At 53.0% G+C, this 15,121-nt stretch overlaps 4 protein-coding genes across 4 annotated transcripts; 2 read left to right on the top strand and 2 right to left on the bottom strand.

Moving 5' to 3' along the window:
* Window positions 1-204: 204 nt before the first annotated feature.
* Window positions 205-1,829, bottom strand: BJX68DRAFT_252986 (cytochrome P450; the record flags this gene model as incomplete). The annotated part of the gene is made up of 2 exons (XM_071042641.1): window positions 205-1,682; window positions 1,736-1,829. The coding sequence occupies 2 exons, from the start codon at window positions 1,827-1,829 to the stop codon at window positions 205-207; spliced, it is 1,572 nt and encodes a 523-aa protein (XP_070902953.1).
* On the top strand, window positions 1,699-2,627 carry BJX68DRAFT_176578 (uncharacterized protein). Its single transcript, XM_071037136.1, has one exon. The coding sequence runs from the start codon at window positions 1,909-1,911 to the stop codon at window positions 2,488-2,490; it is 582 nt and encodes a 193-aa protein (XP_070902952.1). The 5' UTR covers window positions 1,699-1,908; the 3' UTR covers window positions 2,491-2,627.
* Window positions 2,628-2,705: 78 nt separating this feature from the next.
* BJX68DRAFT_176594 (KilA-N domain-containing protein) lies at window positions 2,706-5,400 on the bottom strand. Its single transcript, XM_071037138.1, has 4 exons — window positions 4,556-5,400; window positions 4,309-4,503; window positions 4,124-4,256; window positions 2,706-4,075 (listed from the first exon to the last, which is right to left on the bottom strand). Exons 1-4 carry the CDS (start codon window positions 4,827-4,829, stop codon window positions 2,764-2,766), a joined length of 1,914 nt encoding a protein of 637 aa, XP_070902951.1. The 5' UTR covers window positions 4,830-5,400; the 3' UTR covers window positions 2,706-2,763.
* Window positions 5,401-10,262: 4,862 nt separating this feature from the next.
* BJX68DRAFT_176492 (uncharacterized protein) lies at window positions 10,263-11,022 on the top strand. The gene has a single exon (XM_071037135.1). The coding sequence runs from the start codon at window positions 10,467-10,469 to the stop codon at window positions 10,950-10,952; it is 486 nt and encodes a 161-aa protein (XP_070902950.1). The 5' UTR covers window positions 10,263-10,466; the 3' UTR covers window positions 10,953-11,022.
* Window positions 11,023-15,121: the final 4,099 nt, after the last annotated feature.

Genomic DNA, 15,121 nt, shown 5'->3' with positions numbered 1-15,121 from the left:
TGTATTCCATGCAGAAAAATAGCTCAAGTTGAATCTAAGCAACGCTAGGCAGATCGTAAATCATCCATCTCACGCTAGAAGCCAATCCATCCCATGCATCACAACACACCAACTCGGAATCCCGCCAGAGAAAAAAAACCCGCAAATTCTAGTCTAAGAAGTTGAAAGATAAATAGAAAAGGGAGAGAAGAAGAGTAATAAGGGCTAAGCCTCAACATCAATAATCTCCCTCCTCCAAACTTTAACCGGCATCCCACCCAAAATCAAATTCATCGTCTCCTCCCTCTGCAACTCCCACTCCGGACCCGGCAACGCAAACTCATACCGTCTCACAAGCGTCGCCAGTATAACCGTCTGCTCGAGATACGAAATGTTCCTCCCAATGCACGACCGCGCACCAGCCGAGAACGCCACGAAATACGGCTGCAGCGCCTTCCCTTCCTCCCCGAGCCACCGTTCCGGCTTGTACTTGTCCGCTTGTGGGAATGCGGTTTCGTCGCGGTGCGCGACGTACGCGGACATGCTGACGGATGTATTGCCCGGCACCCACTGGCCGAGGATTTCCATGCCCTCGGGTGGTGTCTCGCGTGGGAGGCCGTGCGAAGTCGGTGGGAAGATGCGGAGGGATTCGTCGAGGCAGGCGCGGAGGTAGGGGAGGTGTTTTACTTTATCGTAGGAGGCGATGACTTCGGTGTCGTCGTCGTAGATCGAGTCGATTTCCTCACGGAGCATGCGGAGGCATTCGGGGTTCTTCAGCAGCTGGTACATGACGTTCGTGATTGCGATTGCGGTCGTTACTGAGCCGGCGTTCATCATGATGTTGATTTCGGCGACGGCTTCGCCCCATTCTAGGCCGTGCGGTTTCCCGGATTTGTCTTCCATGAGCGCGGCGAAGAAGTCTTCGAGTTTTTCTCCGGCTTCGTAGCGCCGGCGGCGCTGCATCGAGCGGTGCCAGACAATGTCTTCCCAGGTGTCCGCGGAAGTCTGCATCTTGGCGAAGTAAGGAATGACGTTGACAAGTTTGTTCAGCGCAGGGTAGAGGTCGTAGTTCCAGAGGATGTAGGACTGTTTGCGGGCTGTTGGGTAAAGAGCTTCGCGGAGGGAGGTGCGGTATGTAGTCCCATCTTTGCGCTCCGCGGTGCACATGTCATTTCCCTGGTCGAGGAAGCCGAGCTTCTCGCTGAGTCCAATATCCGCGATGGCATCAAGCGTAAAGTAGTTGGTCCAGGCGCGGAAATCGACCGTTAGGTCGGCGGGGTCGGGGCGTTCCTGGCCGGTGGGAAGGGGTGCGGTACAGATGGTGTCAAAGTGCTTGACCAGTCGGGCGATTTTGTCGCTGACTTTGTGCTCCCAAGACTCGAGGTTCTTGAGCGCGTATGCGGATGAGAGGACCTTACGTTTTCGCGCATGGTCGGGTTTGTCAACCACATCCGCAAGGTGGTAGTGAGTGCCGGCTGTGACGATGTATGAAGGGTCCTTGATGCAGCGCGTGTTATGCCCGTAGATGTCCTTGATGGCACGAACGTCGCCGTAGGACAGAGTGTTCGGACCTGTGCGAAGGACAGGGTGCCTCTGATGGAGCTTCTGGAGTTCGAGTGACCGGAACCCGCGAGAAGCCATGATCATGAAGGGGATGGCCGAGATGCCAGAAAACGTTGACATGTTAGGGTACCGGCGGAGGCCTATCTCGCATCAGTACCGCCATGTATCAGCAAAGAGAAAGGGATATCCATACCCTTTGGGTCCCGGAAATATTCAAAGACCGGCCATACCACAAAGTAGACCAGGGCCAAAAGGCCGATGACAGCAGCGTAGGTGACTGTGATCATTTTGACTGACTTGATCAAGCTGAAGACCGAGACAAAGTCATCGTGATGATCCCGACCCCTCTTATACCTGGGTTCATACATGGGCGTAGGCGGACAATATTCCCCTAAAAGGTCCCTGAAGGGTCCCATGGGAGGAGCGGACAGAATTTCCCCTCGCAGCGCGGGTATTGCAGCTTCCCCGGCATTTGATCGGAATCCAGATTCAGTCTGTGCTCTGTCTGGTCTGTGCAGGACTGCAGGTTCCCCACGCCTTGCCTGGAGAATTCAAGGGTCAGCTGCTATTTTTGCCTTATCTGACGATGGTCCAATGTGGAGTTCTTACCTTTTCATGGCTGCCATCCAGACACCCTCCATGCTGACCCCTCCTGCATATGCAGTGATGCACCCGTATCACAACCTACTCCTACATGAAGAATTCACATCTAGCACTACTAGTAAGAATGGAAGCCACAACAGTATAGTTAGATCTCGTCAAGGAAATTCGTCTCATCATGGTCATCAATATAGCCGGTCGCAGTCATCACCAGAAGGCAGGCCATCCCGCAAAGAGATGGCCAAAAAGCAGAGAGGCGACTTCAGAACGCTGCACCATAAACAAAACCCAGAATACATATCCTTTTGCAAGTCATTCACACAGCTTTATGGCCACAAGTCCCCATGATAATGTACCTCCTCCATACCAAGACAAATCACCCTGGCAGGCGTCCCAGTCATGTCTAGAACAGAGGCAAGCAAAGAAAGTGAGGTCCAGTGGAGTCCGCGCAAACTCGGACAAGCGACTGATCACTCAGAACAGTGGGCAAGACGTGTTCTATTAGAAAGTAAGAAAACCACAATGCACCCCGAGAAGAAATTCAACCGTGAAAAATCCTTTTTGTCTTGCTCCTTTCCCCAAATGTTTTTGTTCGTTTCTCTCGTGTTAAAAAGGAAAAAATTAGCGACGGCCAGCCATAAGGCTGCCTCCTGCCTTCATAGGTTGAAGGGCAAGAGGCACGCCTACTGGGCCACCCACGCTTGTGTCGGTCAGGGTCTTGCGACGCTTCGTCTCGTAGTCGTCACGGCTGTCCGGCCGACCAATTCGGTCATCGTCGTCCTCGCGCATACGCTTGTTAGACCCAAGAGAGCCGTTCAGCCCGGTGGAGTAGCCGGAATTGGACGCGACGGCGTAGTTGTCTGAAGCTCCGTTTGTCGCAGAGGTCCCTCGAGTATCGCTGACAATGTTGTACAGACTGCTAGCAGCCGCAGATCGTGGAGGTGTGGTGTACCCCGGCGCCCATTGAGGAGCGGCTCCACTGGTGCGAGGAGTCATCCGACCTGATCCGTTCTGCTGCGACGGCGAGCCTGTCATGTCAGGCGTGAGCTGGGAGTGATCGCCGGGCAAACCATTGACGGAAGGGTTTGCGCTGTACGAGTATGCGAACCCGTCTCGGCTGTAGCCACTGTTATGCTGCACATATTCCGGGTCCTGCTCCGTCTCCGAGGCTGCACTGCCAACATGTCCACTTTGCCCGTAACGCTCGGGCTTTACGTCGGCCGGTTCCGGCTCCGGTTGCCCTGCCGAAGCACGACCGGACGACGGCGGTGCCATATCACCCTTGAGATAAGAGCTGGTCTGCATTGAGTGTCCGTACGGAGCCATGGCCTGCTGGGTCATTGGCTGTTGAGTGGCATAGTGAGGGTGGGCTGGAGGGGCTGCCGAATACGGTTTTGAATCGTAGCTGGACTGGGTTTGGTAAGAATGCATTCCCTGCAGATTATTCCCGGGCGGCGTCGTCGCTGGAGTTGTCGGCATCGACCGTGCATTGGACAAGGTGGTGTCGATAGATAGAGGCTGGGAGTTGGGAACCCCAGAGCTCATTCCTTGGTTCCACTCATAGGAGTTTCCTTGGTTGGTAATAGCCATGAGGCTCGACGCACTAGCAGGTGGGGTAGGGAACGTATGAGCGCGGTCGAGAGGGGGTCGGCCTCCGGGTTGCGATGTTATCGTGTGAGGTTGGGACATATGGGCAGGAACAGGTGTCTGCAGCGAATGGTGATGGTGTAGGCTCGGAGGTTGAGATTGAGGCGTGCGTGCGGGTTGGGGTCCTTCAAGTCGGCGCTGTTGCGACTCCTGCACGACCATGTTTGTTCGGGTCTGGTTGCTTGGGTGGTACAGCAGGCTGCTGATGTTGTGTACAAACAGGGGATACAATAGATCTGTGATCTTCTCCTTGTTCGCAAATTCCAGAGCTCGATCGAACGGGATCCTAACCGGGGTTATTGATTGATCTAGAGGAGTATCCCAAAAGACTTACCAAACGCCCTTCAGATGCATCGGGCCGATCTTGACCACATTTCTCGACTTCTCGCTCTTGAGGATTCCATCACGGCGGCCTCTGGTCATGCCCGCAACATTGAGCAGTTTGGTTCCGTTGATCATGTGGTTATCTGCGGAAAAAAAATCAATTGGAGTTCTTACCCCAGATAAAAAGATCCTCACCTTCTCGTCGAGCGACGCAAACGCCCTTGGCTTCTACCTGATAGCACAAACTACCCTCATCCTCCCAAAGTGTCGCGGTAACTCTTGGTTTCGCACCCGGAGGCGTCATCTGACCAGTGGGATCAAACACATACCCTTGCATTGGCGTTCCAGTGGTGTTTCCATACCCAGGCGCAGTTACAGCGTGGCTGGTCACTGATCACAAGTCAATATCAAAACCTCATCGAACACGTTTCTCGAAACTTACCAGGTAGAGGAAGCAATTGAGCCGGAACTTGACTGCCCATAGACGTTGCTGGCGCCTGTGGTGCAGACTGAGAGGAAGTCACACCATTAGGGTAAGGGTACGGTGAGTACGAACTGGCCGGGCCATATGTGGAGGTAGGCTGTAGTACTGGGGGTTGCTGTGGGTACTGGTAATGCATCGCCCCGGCAGTCGCAGGATGAGACGCATAGGGCTGTCCGGATGACAGATGCGAGTGGACATCCATGTACGGTTGTGGTTGGTTCATGCTGGTCATATGGGTCTGGTTGGGATAATAGCTCTCACTAACAGGGTTCTGTTGGATGCTGTATTCCTGGGAGGCAGAAGAATCCAGGGAGAGTCGGGCCTGGCTACCAGCTGGCAGCTCCGCAGACGAGGGTGGCGGGCTTCTGGGCTCAAAGACCGGCGCAGATCCGGACAAACTGGTCCTGGCGCTGCTCTGGTTCGACGAGGCCGACGCGTCTTCGTAGCTAGCCCGATAAGGCTGCCCCGAGAGTGGCGCCTGCGGGGCCGTCGGTAAACTTAGAGCTGGAAGTCGGTCGCCAGACAACAAAGGTCTCTCTGCAGCGTGAGGATTATACCAAGGAATATCAACAGGACCTCTGGTGTGGACCTGGGAGATCGACGGGAGCTCCAGTTTTTCGGTTGGCGGTGAACGGTTCTAAGAGGTGAAAGTTGAGAGCGATTGAGAACGTTGAACTCGAGGAGATCCAACGTTATACGAGCGCGAGGTGTGTTTTTGTTTTCAAAATGTCATGAGATGGGAAAAGAGATGTCGAGAAGGCGGCGATGTCGTAGCAAATATGCAGTAAAGTGAAGTCGTTTAGAGTGCAAAATCCAATAACGTAGAATAAAAGGCTCCAACAAGCAATGCGAAAATGCAAGGATGTGCAATCGTGGGCAAGCTTCGTGAAACGTCGTAACCGTAAACAGGCGCTTTAGATTGCAGGCAAACGGGTCGAGAAAAAAGCAGCTGCAGTTGGACAAGTGGCTGAAATGTACATCCGAATGATTTCGAAGAGCTTTGGCCGGCGGGGCTCAACAGAAGAAGCACGGAATCATGGGTCTCGTTTCAGTCATAAAAGGCGGAGCGGGGAAGAGGCGACGAGGTGCATCCAGCGTTGGAGAGCGGATACAAGTTTATGTGTTCGCACAAGGCCAAAAGCGAGCAAGATAAGTGGCAAATGGAGGCAGATGATATGCGTGCTGCAGCAAATTTTAAATCAGGCTCGTACAAGAGTCGTAACAGGTCGTAGCAGGTCGTTGAAAGTGGCAAGGGGAGGGAGCTCCAGATGCAGAGCGAAGTGGGAGAAGTCTAGAAAGCGAGCAAAGCAACAGTGAGTCGAGGGGTCATTACTCGTAGCATTGGAAGCGAAAAGGTGTGTGGGTGAGAGGAGGAATGGTCGAGACGAGAATGGGACGGAACGCGGCGAGTATGTATAAAAGGCGTCAAACGAAAGGGATGGAGATGGAGAGCGACGCGGACCAGGGAGGAGAGGAGCAGCAGAGGAAACAGAGGGAGGCCGGTGGAGACACTGGGAAGGGGAAAAATAGAAATCCGAAGGGAAAAAGCAAAAAAAGGGCCTGGGAGGGTTGAGGATGGACGAGGTCGGAGGAGGGGATCCCAGGAAAAAGAAAATAAGGGAAGAAAAAAGCACCAAATTCTCAGACACTAGAGGGCAAAGATCCAGGCGGTAACCCCGTCAAGAGCAGAGGCGTCAAGAATGGCGAGGATGATGATGATGATTGCAGAGCTGCAGCTGCGGCAGATCATACAGAAAGGTGGAGAGGAGGCTGGGGGGAGCACAGCAAACGCGAGTCTAAGCTCAGGCTAGTTCTCAGAGTGCGCAGACGCTGGCAGAGGGATTCGGGAACAAGAGGGTCAAAGGCAACAGAGTCAAGAGGGGCTTTCAGGTTTCGGCGGTTGAGCAGGAGGCTGGCCAACGCAACACCATGTATCAACACTGGAACAGGCTGACAGTTCCAGATTCCAGAATAATGGATGGTGCCCCTTCTTCCAGACAGCAAAAAGAAGAAACCTTGGGACGTACCGGCACGTGTGGTGTTCAGTTGAGACCTGCTGCTGCGCGGGAATGTAAGAGAAGCTGCAAGGCAGAATTGCTTGCCAAACTGTCTCTGACGCTGGCGCTGACTTTTAAGGCCGGTCGGCGAGCAAGAGGGCACGGAATTGACAAGAAGAGGGAAAAAGAAAGAAGATTGAGGCCTTCGCTATAACTCCTCCTGGTCCTCTTAAGGCAAGAAAAAGGAATCAAATAGTCGTTAATCAAACCCAGGTGTCAGCAATAATTCAACACCCAGGGCCAAGTGGAAATACTGCACTGTAAATAAAATTTGCATTTGCGCAGGTGGGGAACTGAGCGCGACCAGCGAGAGGAGCTGCCAAGAGGGGAAAGAGCTGGTCGGCTTGGCTTCTGGAGCAGCAGAGGCCAGAGGAGGACAAGCCGCCACCAAGCAAGGACCACGCTGGTGAGCCACGACAGGGACGCTGAGGCTGGTCAGACCGCCTGGAGGCCAGACAAACACTCGATCTGATTAGGACAATTAATCTGACGGCTAATCGAGCACTGACGGAGACTGCTGCGATCGAGCTGTAAGTCATTTGATCGTGAATAGCGAGGGAGGCTACTAGTGGGATCGCTGCTAATCTATTCCTTCTACGATCAAGTCTCTCTCAGGCTCTCTCAGTTCGAGTCGCTTTCAATCTCAGAGAGCAACAGACTCCGTATCTGCTAGATACTCATTTTCAGATCAGTTCCGCGGTCCGTCTCCACGATTCCGGTCGGTCCCACTGAACCATGAAATCATGAACCACGGACAGCATCCACAGCAGAACTATAACGCTCCAACGTCTCAACAGCTCATCTCAATTCCAGGAAACGATCTCGAATCAAAGGGTCAAATGGCGGTGACTTACTCGGGCAAAGAAGGAGGGCAAAAAGTGAGGACTGAACAGGGGTGGAAATAATCATAATGGTCGGTAATAATACACATCAACCAGGCTAAACCCACTGACCAAGTCGAAGGAAGATTCGGTGCTTTTTCTCCCGCTTTTCTTTTTCTTTTTTTTTCTTTTTTTGCTGCTGTTTCACGAAACCACCCGAAGAAGCCTTCCTGGAGTCCACCCCATTGAATCCGCCGCTGCCCGCTTTTCCAAGATCATCGCCATCGCGAGTTCCTCCTGCACAGCATCCCCTCCTCGTCGTCACTGGCACTTCCGTCAATCGCTCTCAGTCGCCCTGAAGCCCAGCCCAGCGTGGTGACTTGGATTGTAAAGAGAACCAATGCAAGCACGCGAGAAACGACCAAGGAGGTTACACGAGGCAGAAGCAACCCAGCAGAGTGGCAGGGATGTGCGCCGCCAGCAAAGAGAACCAGTGGCCGACAGGGCACCACGAAATCAAGTGGCGGCGATCTCCCAAGGCTCTGACAGATTTATTCTTTATTTCTTTTTTTTCGGGCTTTTCCATTTCCAAATTCCAACTCCGGAGTCTGGCGCCCAGCCAGCTGTCACTCTTCAACTTGTCTTGTCTCATCATCGGACCGGTCCCGCTCTCTTATTCGAGGATACGCGCTGACGATGGGAAGTTAATCTGAAGAGTCACTACTGTTGGTTTTGACTGTTGGGAGTTGACTATGACATGCTAAGTTTACTCCTGTTCTCCTGGGTTCTCCCTTCCTGCTACTGTAATCTCGGTCATGCCGAGCTCAATATTCAGCCTCAGTCGACCAGAGAGCCGGAGACTGGAAGACTACTCGGAAGGATCGCAGATGGAAATAAGGATGGTGACCTGTCAACCAGCACCATCGGGTCCAGTACGAAAACAAGATACCCAACGCAGGCAAAACTCTCATCAGAGAGACCACTGACCAGACTCCAACGTCAGACTTAAACCTTCAAGGCGAGACAACGTCAACAACAACGAATAATAGATACAATGACCGTTCTCCCGATCAAGCTCTAAATTCTCCGCCGACCTACACATCGACAGCACAAGGTTGATGCGTCTGCGTCTGGAGCCCCGCACATGCACGCCCCGGCGCCACTATTGGCTCTGCTGCGTTTCACGAGACCTACGGTAGGTACAACAGCTGTAGAACATCAGACCAGACCAGACCAGACCAGCCGCCAGCGAAGCATGCCAGGAGCCCGAGGACGAGAGCAGCGAGCAGCGGCAGCTAAGCTAAGCTAAGCCTGGGGCAGAGGCAGAGGTGATGGATGGATTAGCTGTGCGTATGTACAAATGTTAGTCGATGTACAGGACGGGGGCAGCTATTCCTTGCGTACAGATGTACATGTACATCTGCTGCTGCTAGTCCGCTAGGCTGCTGCGGCTGCTGCTCAGACGTTTATCGTCCATCGTCCTTAGTGCTCGATCGAGCGTTCGATCTCGAGATTCCTTAGTAACTACGGAGTAGTTGACTACAACAGTCAAGGGAAAGTTAACTCAACAGACATCGATAGCACTAGCGTCCCTCGCATAAAACCATCACTATCCAGCCGCTCTCTGGACTATCTACCCCTCAATTGCCAATCGAGCGTAGTACTATTAATAATTATTGAGGGATTCGCCCGTGACCTTTAGCGCCGGGTCGGCGTCGGGTTCTTCTGTCCCAGTCTCTCCTCTTCACCAAGTTATGTACATCATCAGTCTCCAATAATGCTAACTAATAGCCTTGGTTCGGAGCTGTGTTGGCCTAGACACTAACTAACAAGTAGTACTCCGTAGCTAGGAAGTCTAGTCTGCAATAACACCCTGCGGCAACACCAGGAGTATTTTCATTTCAACCCGCAATGAAGATTAGATTACCGGCCGCGCAACATCCAATCCAATCTCGTATGGTCGGTCATCGGATCCCCTCTTCATATCCATCCCATTCCATTCCTCAACCCATCAACGAGAACCAGATTATTCGTTCCCCAAGGGCTAGAGTGTAGGCGACCGCCGACCGGATTGCGAGGGCCTCACCGCTGTTTCGCACTGATACCTCTTATCTCATCGGCTGTGAATTGGCAGGTGTTGCTCAAAGTTGTCCAGAGGTGATAGGTCCGGAACCTTCTTCTGCATCCTACCCCTTGCGTTTGGTCGCCCTAGTCGGTCTGTGCAGGCTGGGCGGGGGGGGGTTGGCTGGCTGGCCAGTAGTCGCTGTTGGCTGGGGCTGGGGCTATCCACGACCTCCTGCACTGACTGACAAGCTACCCCACCTTCTCTCCAACTGCCAGTGACAGTGAACTGATGGACTGGGATTCGATGGATGAATGGAGTCGGTGACTGTTTACTGTCAATCAATCCTCAGTCGTGGAAGGGAGGGAGACAAGTCGGTCTGGGGGTCTTATGTCAAGTGTTAGTGTTCTGGACGTACCGATAAACCAGATCGCCACTTCGATAGGTCGGTCGCTTGCTGTGAGCATGTTTGCTTCGCTTCGTGCTTGCTTTTTCCTATTTTCGCGCGGCGTCGCCATCATTGTGCTCTCCTACCAGTGGCAGTGAGTCGTGACAAATGCCTTGTCTGACACCCCTCACTCTACTGGCGAGAAGAAGTCCTGAGCAGGGGGTCCGAGCAGCAAGTTCAAGCAAGCAATCAAACAGGCAGGAAGCAGGCAACAAGCGAGAGAACGAGCAGACAACAGACACAGCCGATAACATGTCCTGCTATGTCCTGCCCTGCCCTGCTATGTCATGCTAGCTAGTGCCAGATTATCTCTTCCCCTCGTGTGCTACTGCTGACGCGAAGCCCACACACACGCCCTCCCTCCCCAGTCCCTGGTCCAGAGATGAAGGACAGGGAACTCCTGTCAGCACCCATGGCTTTCTTCTGGCTTCCTGGCTGGTTAGCTGCTCCCGAACTACCCAGGTAGGGTAGAGCTACGACTATGACATACAGTAGTGAGGTCCGGAGAAGTCAGAAGTTACCTAGCCCTGCTGCGTCTGCAACCGCTGAAGAATCGTCAAGCCCAAGCCCACAGAATCCGGCCGTCCCGTCCAAGCTTAAGCACACTTACTGCACGGAGCGGGCCGTCTCTTGCTCACGCAAGTACCAGGTACCTAATTCCTGGCACCACCATGGGAACGGTACAAAGATCGGTCCAGTGCTTTTGCAGGCTGACACCAACACTTCGCCGTACTGCGACCACTTCGACTGGACGGCAGGATGGATCTTCGAGAAAGTCAAACCCGCATTTCTTTGTTCTCAGTCTCAGCCCTCCCAATCCTCGCAAATCCGCAAATCCACGAAAACAAGGATTAGATCACGGCGCTACCGACGGGCCGACTCCCGCTGCCGTCGTACGTACAGGAGATCTTCCACTTGCGGGGCACTCGTCTCTCTGGCGCTGGGTTTCATTTCCATTACGAATTGATTCAGTCAATGACATGGATACGCGGAGTCTACCAGTCAAGGTGACTGAGCACTCAGATATGGAAGGAACAAAGAGTCGCTCCCCGCCGTCTGGGGCCTGGGCTACGTCCACTCTAACCCCGAAGGAGGCAAAGCAGCTGACCTAGCGGAGAAAAAAAAATTGGAGCAAGGCGAGGAAGAGAAGGTCGACGATTGAACAAAGAGGACTGAGGCAGAGGCCAGAGCCTGACGAAAAGACAGAAAAAAAGCAATACTCCATAACCCACGGAAGCTCGGAAGCGCGAAAAGAAAAATTGCAAAAGAGCGTTCGGCGCTCGCACTGCACTGCTAAATTCCGAGAGCAGACTAGACCCGTTGACCAAGGGATTGACAGCGCATCATGATCGAGGGGCATCCCGGATCATGGAGAAATAATTGGACATGGGCGTGGCATGGCGGCAAATCAAGCGACTGGGCTATTTCAGTCTGTCGCCAGCGCTGGTGGGGCACTCGTCTCTTTTTCTCTCTCGTTCGGCAGTTGAACTAACAGGTTTCTCTTGCAATCCGGCCATCTAGTGACAAATAATTCGCGACTGATAATTGGCAACCCCGGGTAATTTGGCTTTTGCTCTTCCCCCTTATCGTCCAGAGGCAACGGAGTGAATTCTGCGGCTGTACCTGCAGCCGTCATGCAGAGCCTCAGTAGTCCCTACATGAGTCGAGTCGACGGGCATTACTCTGTCCGTCCATCTGTGCATAGCCTTACATTGACAGGACATTGCCATCCTGGGCTAGCGACATGCTTCCGTAACAGCCGAGAACCAGGGGACGAGACCGGGAAGATCAAAGATCGAAGATGCAGCAGCAGCAGCAGTTGGGGCAGCGTCCAAGCTCAAGCAACAGCGCCGCCGAATTACTCTGTATGTACGGAGCATGTACAGACACACTGACGTGTGCGAACGGTCCTGTCAGATTCAAGCAGGAAGATTTCCCATGTTTCCCCCTGCGTTTCACCCTTGTCTGTGTGACTTTGCAGTTTTTTTCGTTTCGTGCGACGGGGGATAATAATAATATTGCCATGGGCGTGCATTTCCGACTCCCGAGTAGTCTTTTCGCTGGTCACTGTTCAGTTGCGACTCGCTCGTATGGGGCGGAGTATAGCTTACTCTCTGTCTCCCGCACTCGTCCTCACTGACACTATCAGCACCGTCAATCCCACTGGGGCCTGTAAGCGCCGCAATCAGACCCCTCAGCCAATCAGTCCCCGCATCTACACACCCCTCCTGCTCTCATCCCGTCTCTCTCAACCCTGAAGACCCTTCTCCAATTCAATTCGCAGTCACGTCACGCCAGTCCACTCTCACTGATGACTCTGAGGAGATTACTGGTCAGCAGCCGACAGTCAGACTCGGAAACTAGCCTTGCTAAGGAAGGTCGTGACTCGCTCATCTGCAAGCACGAAATAACCTCACATTGCAGCCGGGCTGGGAACCGAACCTTCTTCTTAACGGCAGAAGGGACTAAGTTAAGAGGATGAGATGAGATGAGCTGCGCTGCGCTGAGCCAGTGCACGGATATTCCGCATGGATTGTGGTGATCTTCGCTCGCCTCAGACTGTATCTTCCACTCGTCCGGAGTACTCTGGAGTCTGAGCGAAAACCCACGAGGTTGCGGAGGCACTTAAGCCAGGAAGAAAGTGCCCGGCTCGATTCTGGGTTTCTGTTTTGGTTGTTCGGAGATTACCTTGGTAATTTGTGTAACCTGCCCCGTCAATCATTGCAGGTGTTGGATCATCTCCAACCCTATCTCATCATTCGAGACGCGATGATGGTAAGTTTCGATTCGTGGTGCTGTCGCTCTGATTTGGCCTCCACATTTTGTCCAAGTTCCAATCCCGACATGCCGTAAGCAGCAAGACCGGAGGAGCTCAGACTGTCAGGTTCGACCACCGACGAAAACGAAAATAGACGGAAGGCGCACGGGCTTCCCCTCCTCAAGCAATCCACCACCCACCCATGAACACAACACAAGGAACTCCAATCCATCCATTCAATTATCCCTCTGCGAGATTGATTGTCAGTCAGTCCCTGCTGATGATTCCTGATTCCTGATTCCTTCAACTGCGACAATCACTGGCGCACTGATTGGCCATCCTGGGCAGGCTAATGCCTGGTCGATCCAGCGAGTGGCCGGGAGAGCGACCACGTAGCCGGCCTAGTGCCTGCTCCACTCCACGGACCACCTCACGATAACCGTCTCACCCACCCACTGGAGAATCAGATGTGGACGTCGAGATAGGCAGACCGGCCGATTGACTGGGTAAAGTCGAAGTCACGATGCTCGGGATGGAGAGAGAGGAGTCGTCAAGGGCAAGTCAGCTGCCTCGCCTCGTCTTGTTCCCCTCATTATTCGAGAGTTTTGCTTGCGAGGCAGGATGGTTACTCTACTTTGCTTGACTTGAGGGTGAGGCACGGTTCTCCTCAGAGGCACATCTACAACTGAAGCCATCCCTGCGTTCCTCTCGGCGGTCCTGCTCTCTCCTCAGAAGGCTAGACCCATTCCACCGTCCATCCCACTTTGAAGGCTCCAAGGCTCCAAGCGCCGCGCTCCTCCTCTCATCGTCCGACGGAGGAGAACGGAGCCGCCTCCTCCATCTGAAGAGAACAGTCCGTCTTCGTCTCGTCTGACTGACTCCTGACTGACTTACTGACCATACTTCAACTGACTCTCCTCTGCGTTGGCGCTATGTGGACCTATCATCCAACCCCCGTCCGCCCCTTCCGCGACCGTCGACAGTCGCCCGATTTTCCAGCTGTGCTGAATTACAAATTTACCCTCTCTCCCTTTTCGTTGATCTTACGGTACTCCCTCGGTACCAGTCTAGCCCAGTCTGGCGTCCTAAGAGGCTTGGTCGGTAAGAACTGAAGTGAGAACTGAAACTATCGATTGACGATCGCTGTCGCTGCGTTGATTGATGATTGCTCTTTCAATATTATTCATTATATTATATCACTTGATTCCGATCCCTGGCGAACAGACTCCCTAGATTCATCTATCGAGGAGACGGGACAGCAAGCTAGCCGCCAGGATCCCCAATGGTCCGTATGGTGTGTGAGGCGACGTCCAAGTCCAACTGGCCAGGGATCCAGACCAGGGCGCCCGGTTGAAAGTTAGTTGGTGCATATATTCAGAGGTAGCGTAAGTCGGGCGTAGTGAGCTGCGCTGCGCTGTGCGGGTTTCAGCTGCGGGCAGCCGTGGTGTGCATACAGATATGCATGGGGATTCCGAGTCGGCGCCTGCTGAGGAAATGGACTTACTCAGCTTCATCCCACGAGACTATCTAACCACCAGTTGGCTACAAACTTCCTAGAAACTAGGTTCTGACTCTGGTGTTGGTTAGTGGAAACGCAAGGGTCGGTTTTATTCCGAATCCTTAAGCTCTCGCTTGCACTCAATGGATTGGAATTCGATGATTTGAAGGCGTGGTGTGTCTGGATACCTGAGGTGTCTACCAACACATACGATGATTGAATCTGCGACACTACGCGAACCATGTTGCATCTAACCAAACCCGTAGGTTTATCCCTGGATGAATAATTCTCCTCCTCGCTCTGGATCAAAGTTTATCTGGGGGTAAATATAACCGAATAAACTCTCTAGTCATTGTTTGTGGCGTTCCCTCAAACTATATATTTGTCTCCGGAGCATGTATATAGAACTAAGCAGAGACACCATCTTCCACTACTACTCATGCCATACATGCACTCGAGTATAGATACGCTGGAGCAAACATGCAGTGGAAAGTAGACTAGGTAGTGTAGGAAGGTATGGTGGAATAATATACGAATCATGATAGCGATGCTTTTCACAGCCATATCTACACACGAGTATACAGACAGACGCTGGGAGTGAACCCGGAGTACACCCGGCATGGTAGGGTAGAACGTATATGCGAATAATATATAAATCATTATAGCTATGGTATGGTAAGCACGGACAATCGTCACGTCTAGGGTATATCATGATTGTACACAGTCACAAGCACGTCAGTTCATCTCGTCTCGTCTCGTCTCGTCTCTCATAATACATGCAAAAAACTACCCGAGCGCACAATGCAGCCGCAGCGACTCAATGTAGGCCGTCGAGCAGAAACCGGGAAATGGAAGGAAAAGAAACACCGAAACCTCGGGG

Source organism: Aspergillus pseudodeflectus (genome assembly GCF_044049435.1).
Source record: "Aspergillus pseudodeflectus strain CBS 756.74 chromosome Unknown BJX68scaffold_6, whole genome shotgun sequence".
Lineage (NCBI taxonomy): Eukaryota > Fungi > Ascomycota > Eurotiomycetes > Eurotiales > Aspergillaceae > Aspergillus > Aspergillus pseudodeflectus.
Note: the sequence above shows the minus strand (reverse complement) of the source record. Positions and strands in the feature narration are given on the sequence as shown.

What these genes read in the sequence shown, in the direction of transcription:
- BJX68DRAFT_176578 (XM_071037136.1), top strand. Translation starts at nt 1,909, where the DNA reads ATGGGCGTAGGCGGACAATATTCCCCTAAAAGGTCCCTGAAGGGTCCC.
- BJX68DRAFT_176594 (XM_071037138.1), bottom strand. Translation starts at nt 4,829, where the DNA reads ATGACCAGCATGAACCAACCACAACCGTACATGGATGTCCACTCGCAT. An exon ending in TTGCGTCGCTCGACGAGAAG is followed by an intron (nt 4,257 to 4,308) that starts GTGAGGATCTTT and finishes TTTTTTCCGCAG; the next exon opens with ATAACCACATGATCAACGGA. An exon ending in ATGCATCTGAAGGGCGTTTG is followed by an intron (nt 4,076 to 4,123) that starts GTAAGTCTTTTG and finishes AACCCCGGTTAG; the next exon opens with GATCCCGTTCGATCGAGCTC.
- BJX68DRAFT_176492 (XM_071037135.1), top strand. Translation starts at nt 10,467, where the DNA reads ATGACATACAGTAGTGAGGTCCGGAGAAGTCAGAAGTTACCTAGCCCT.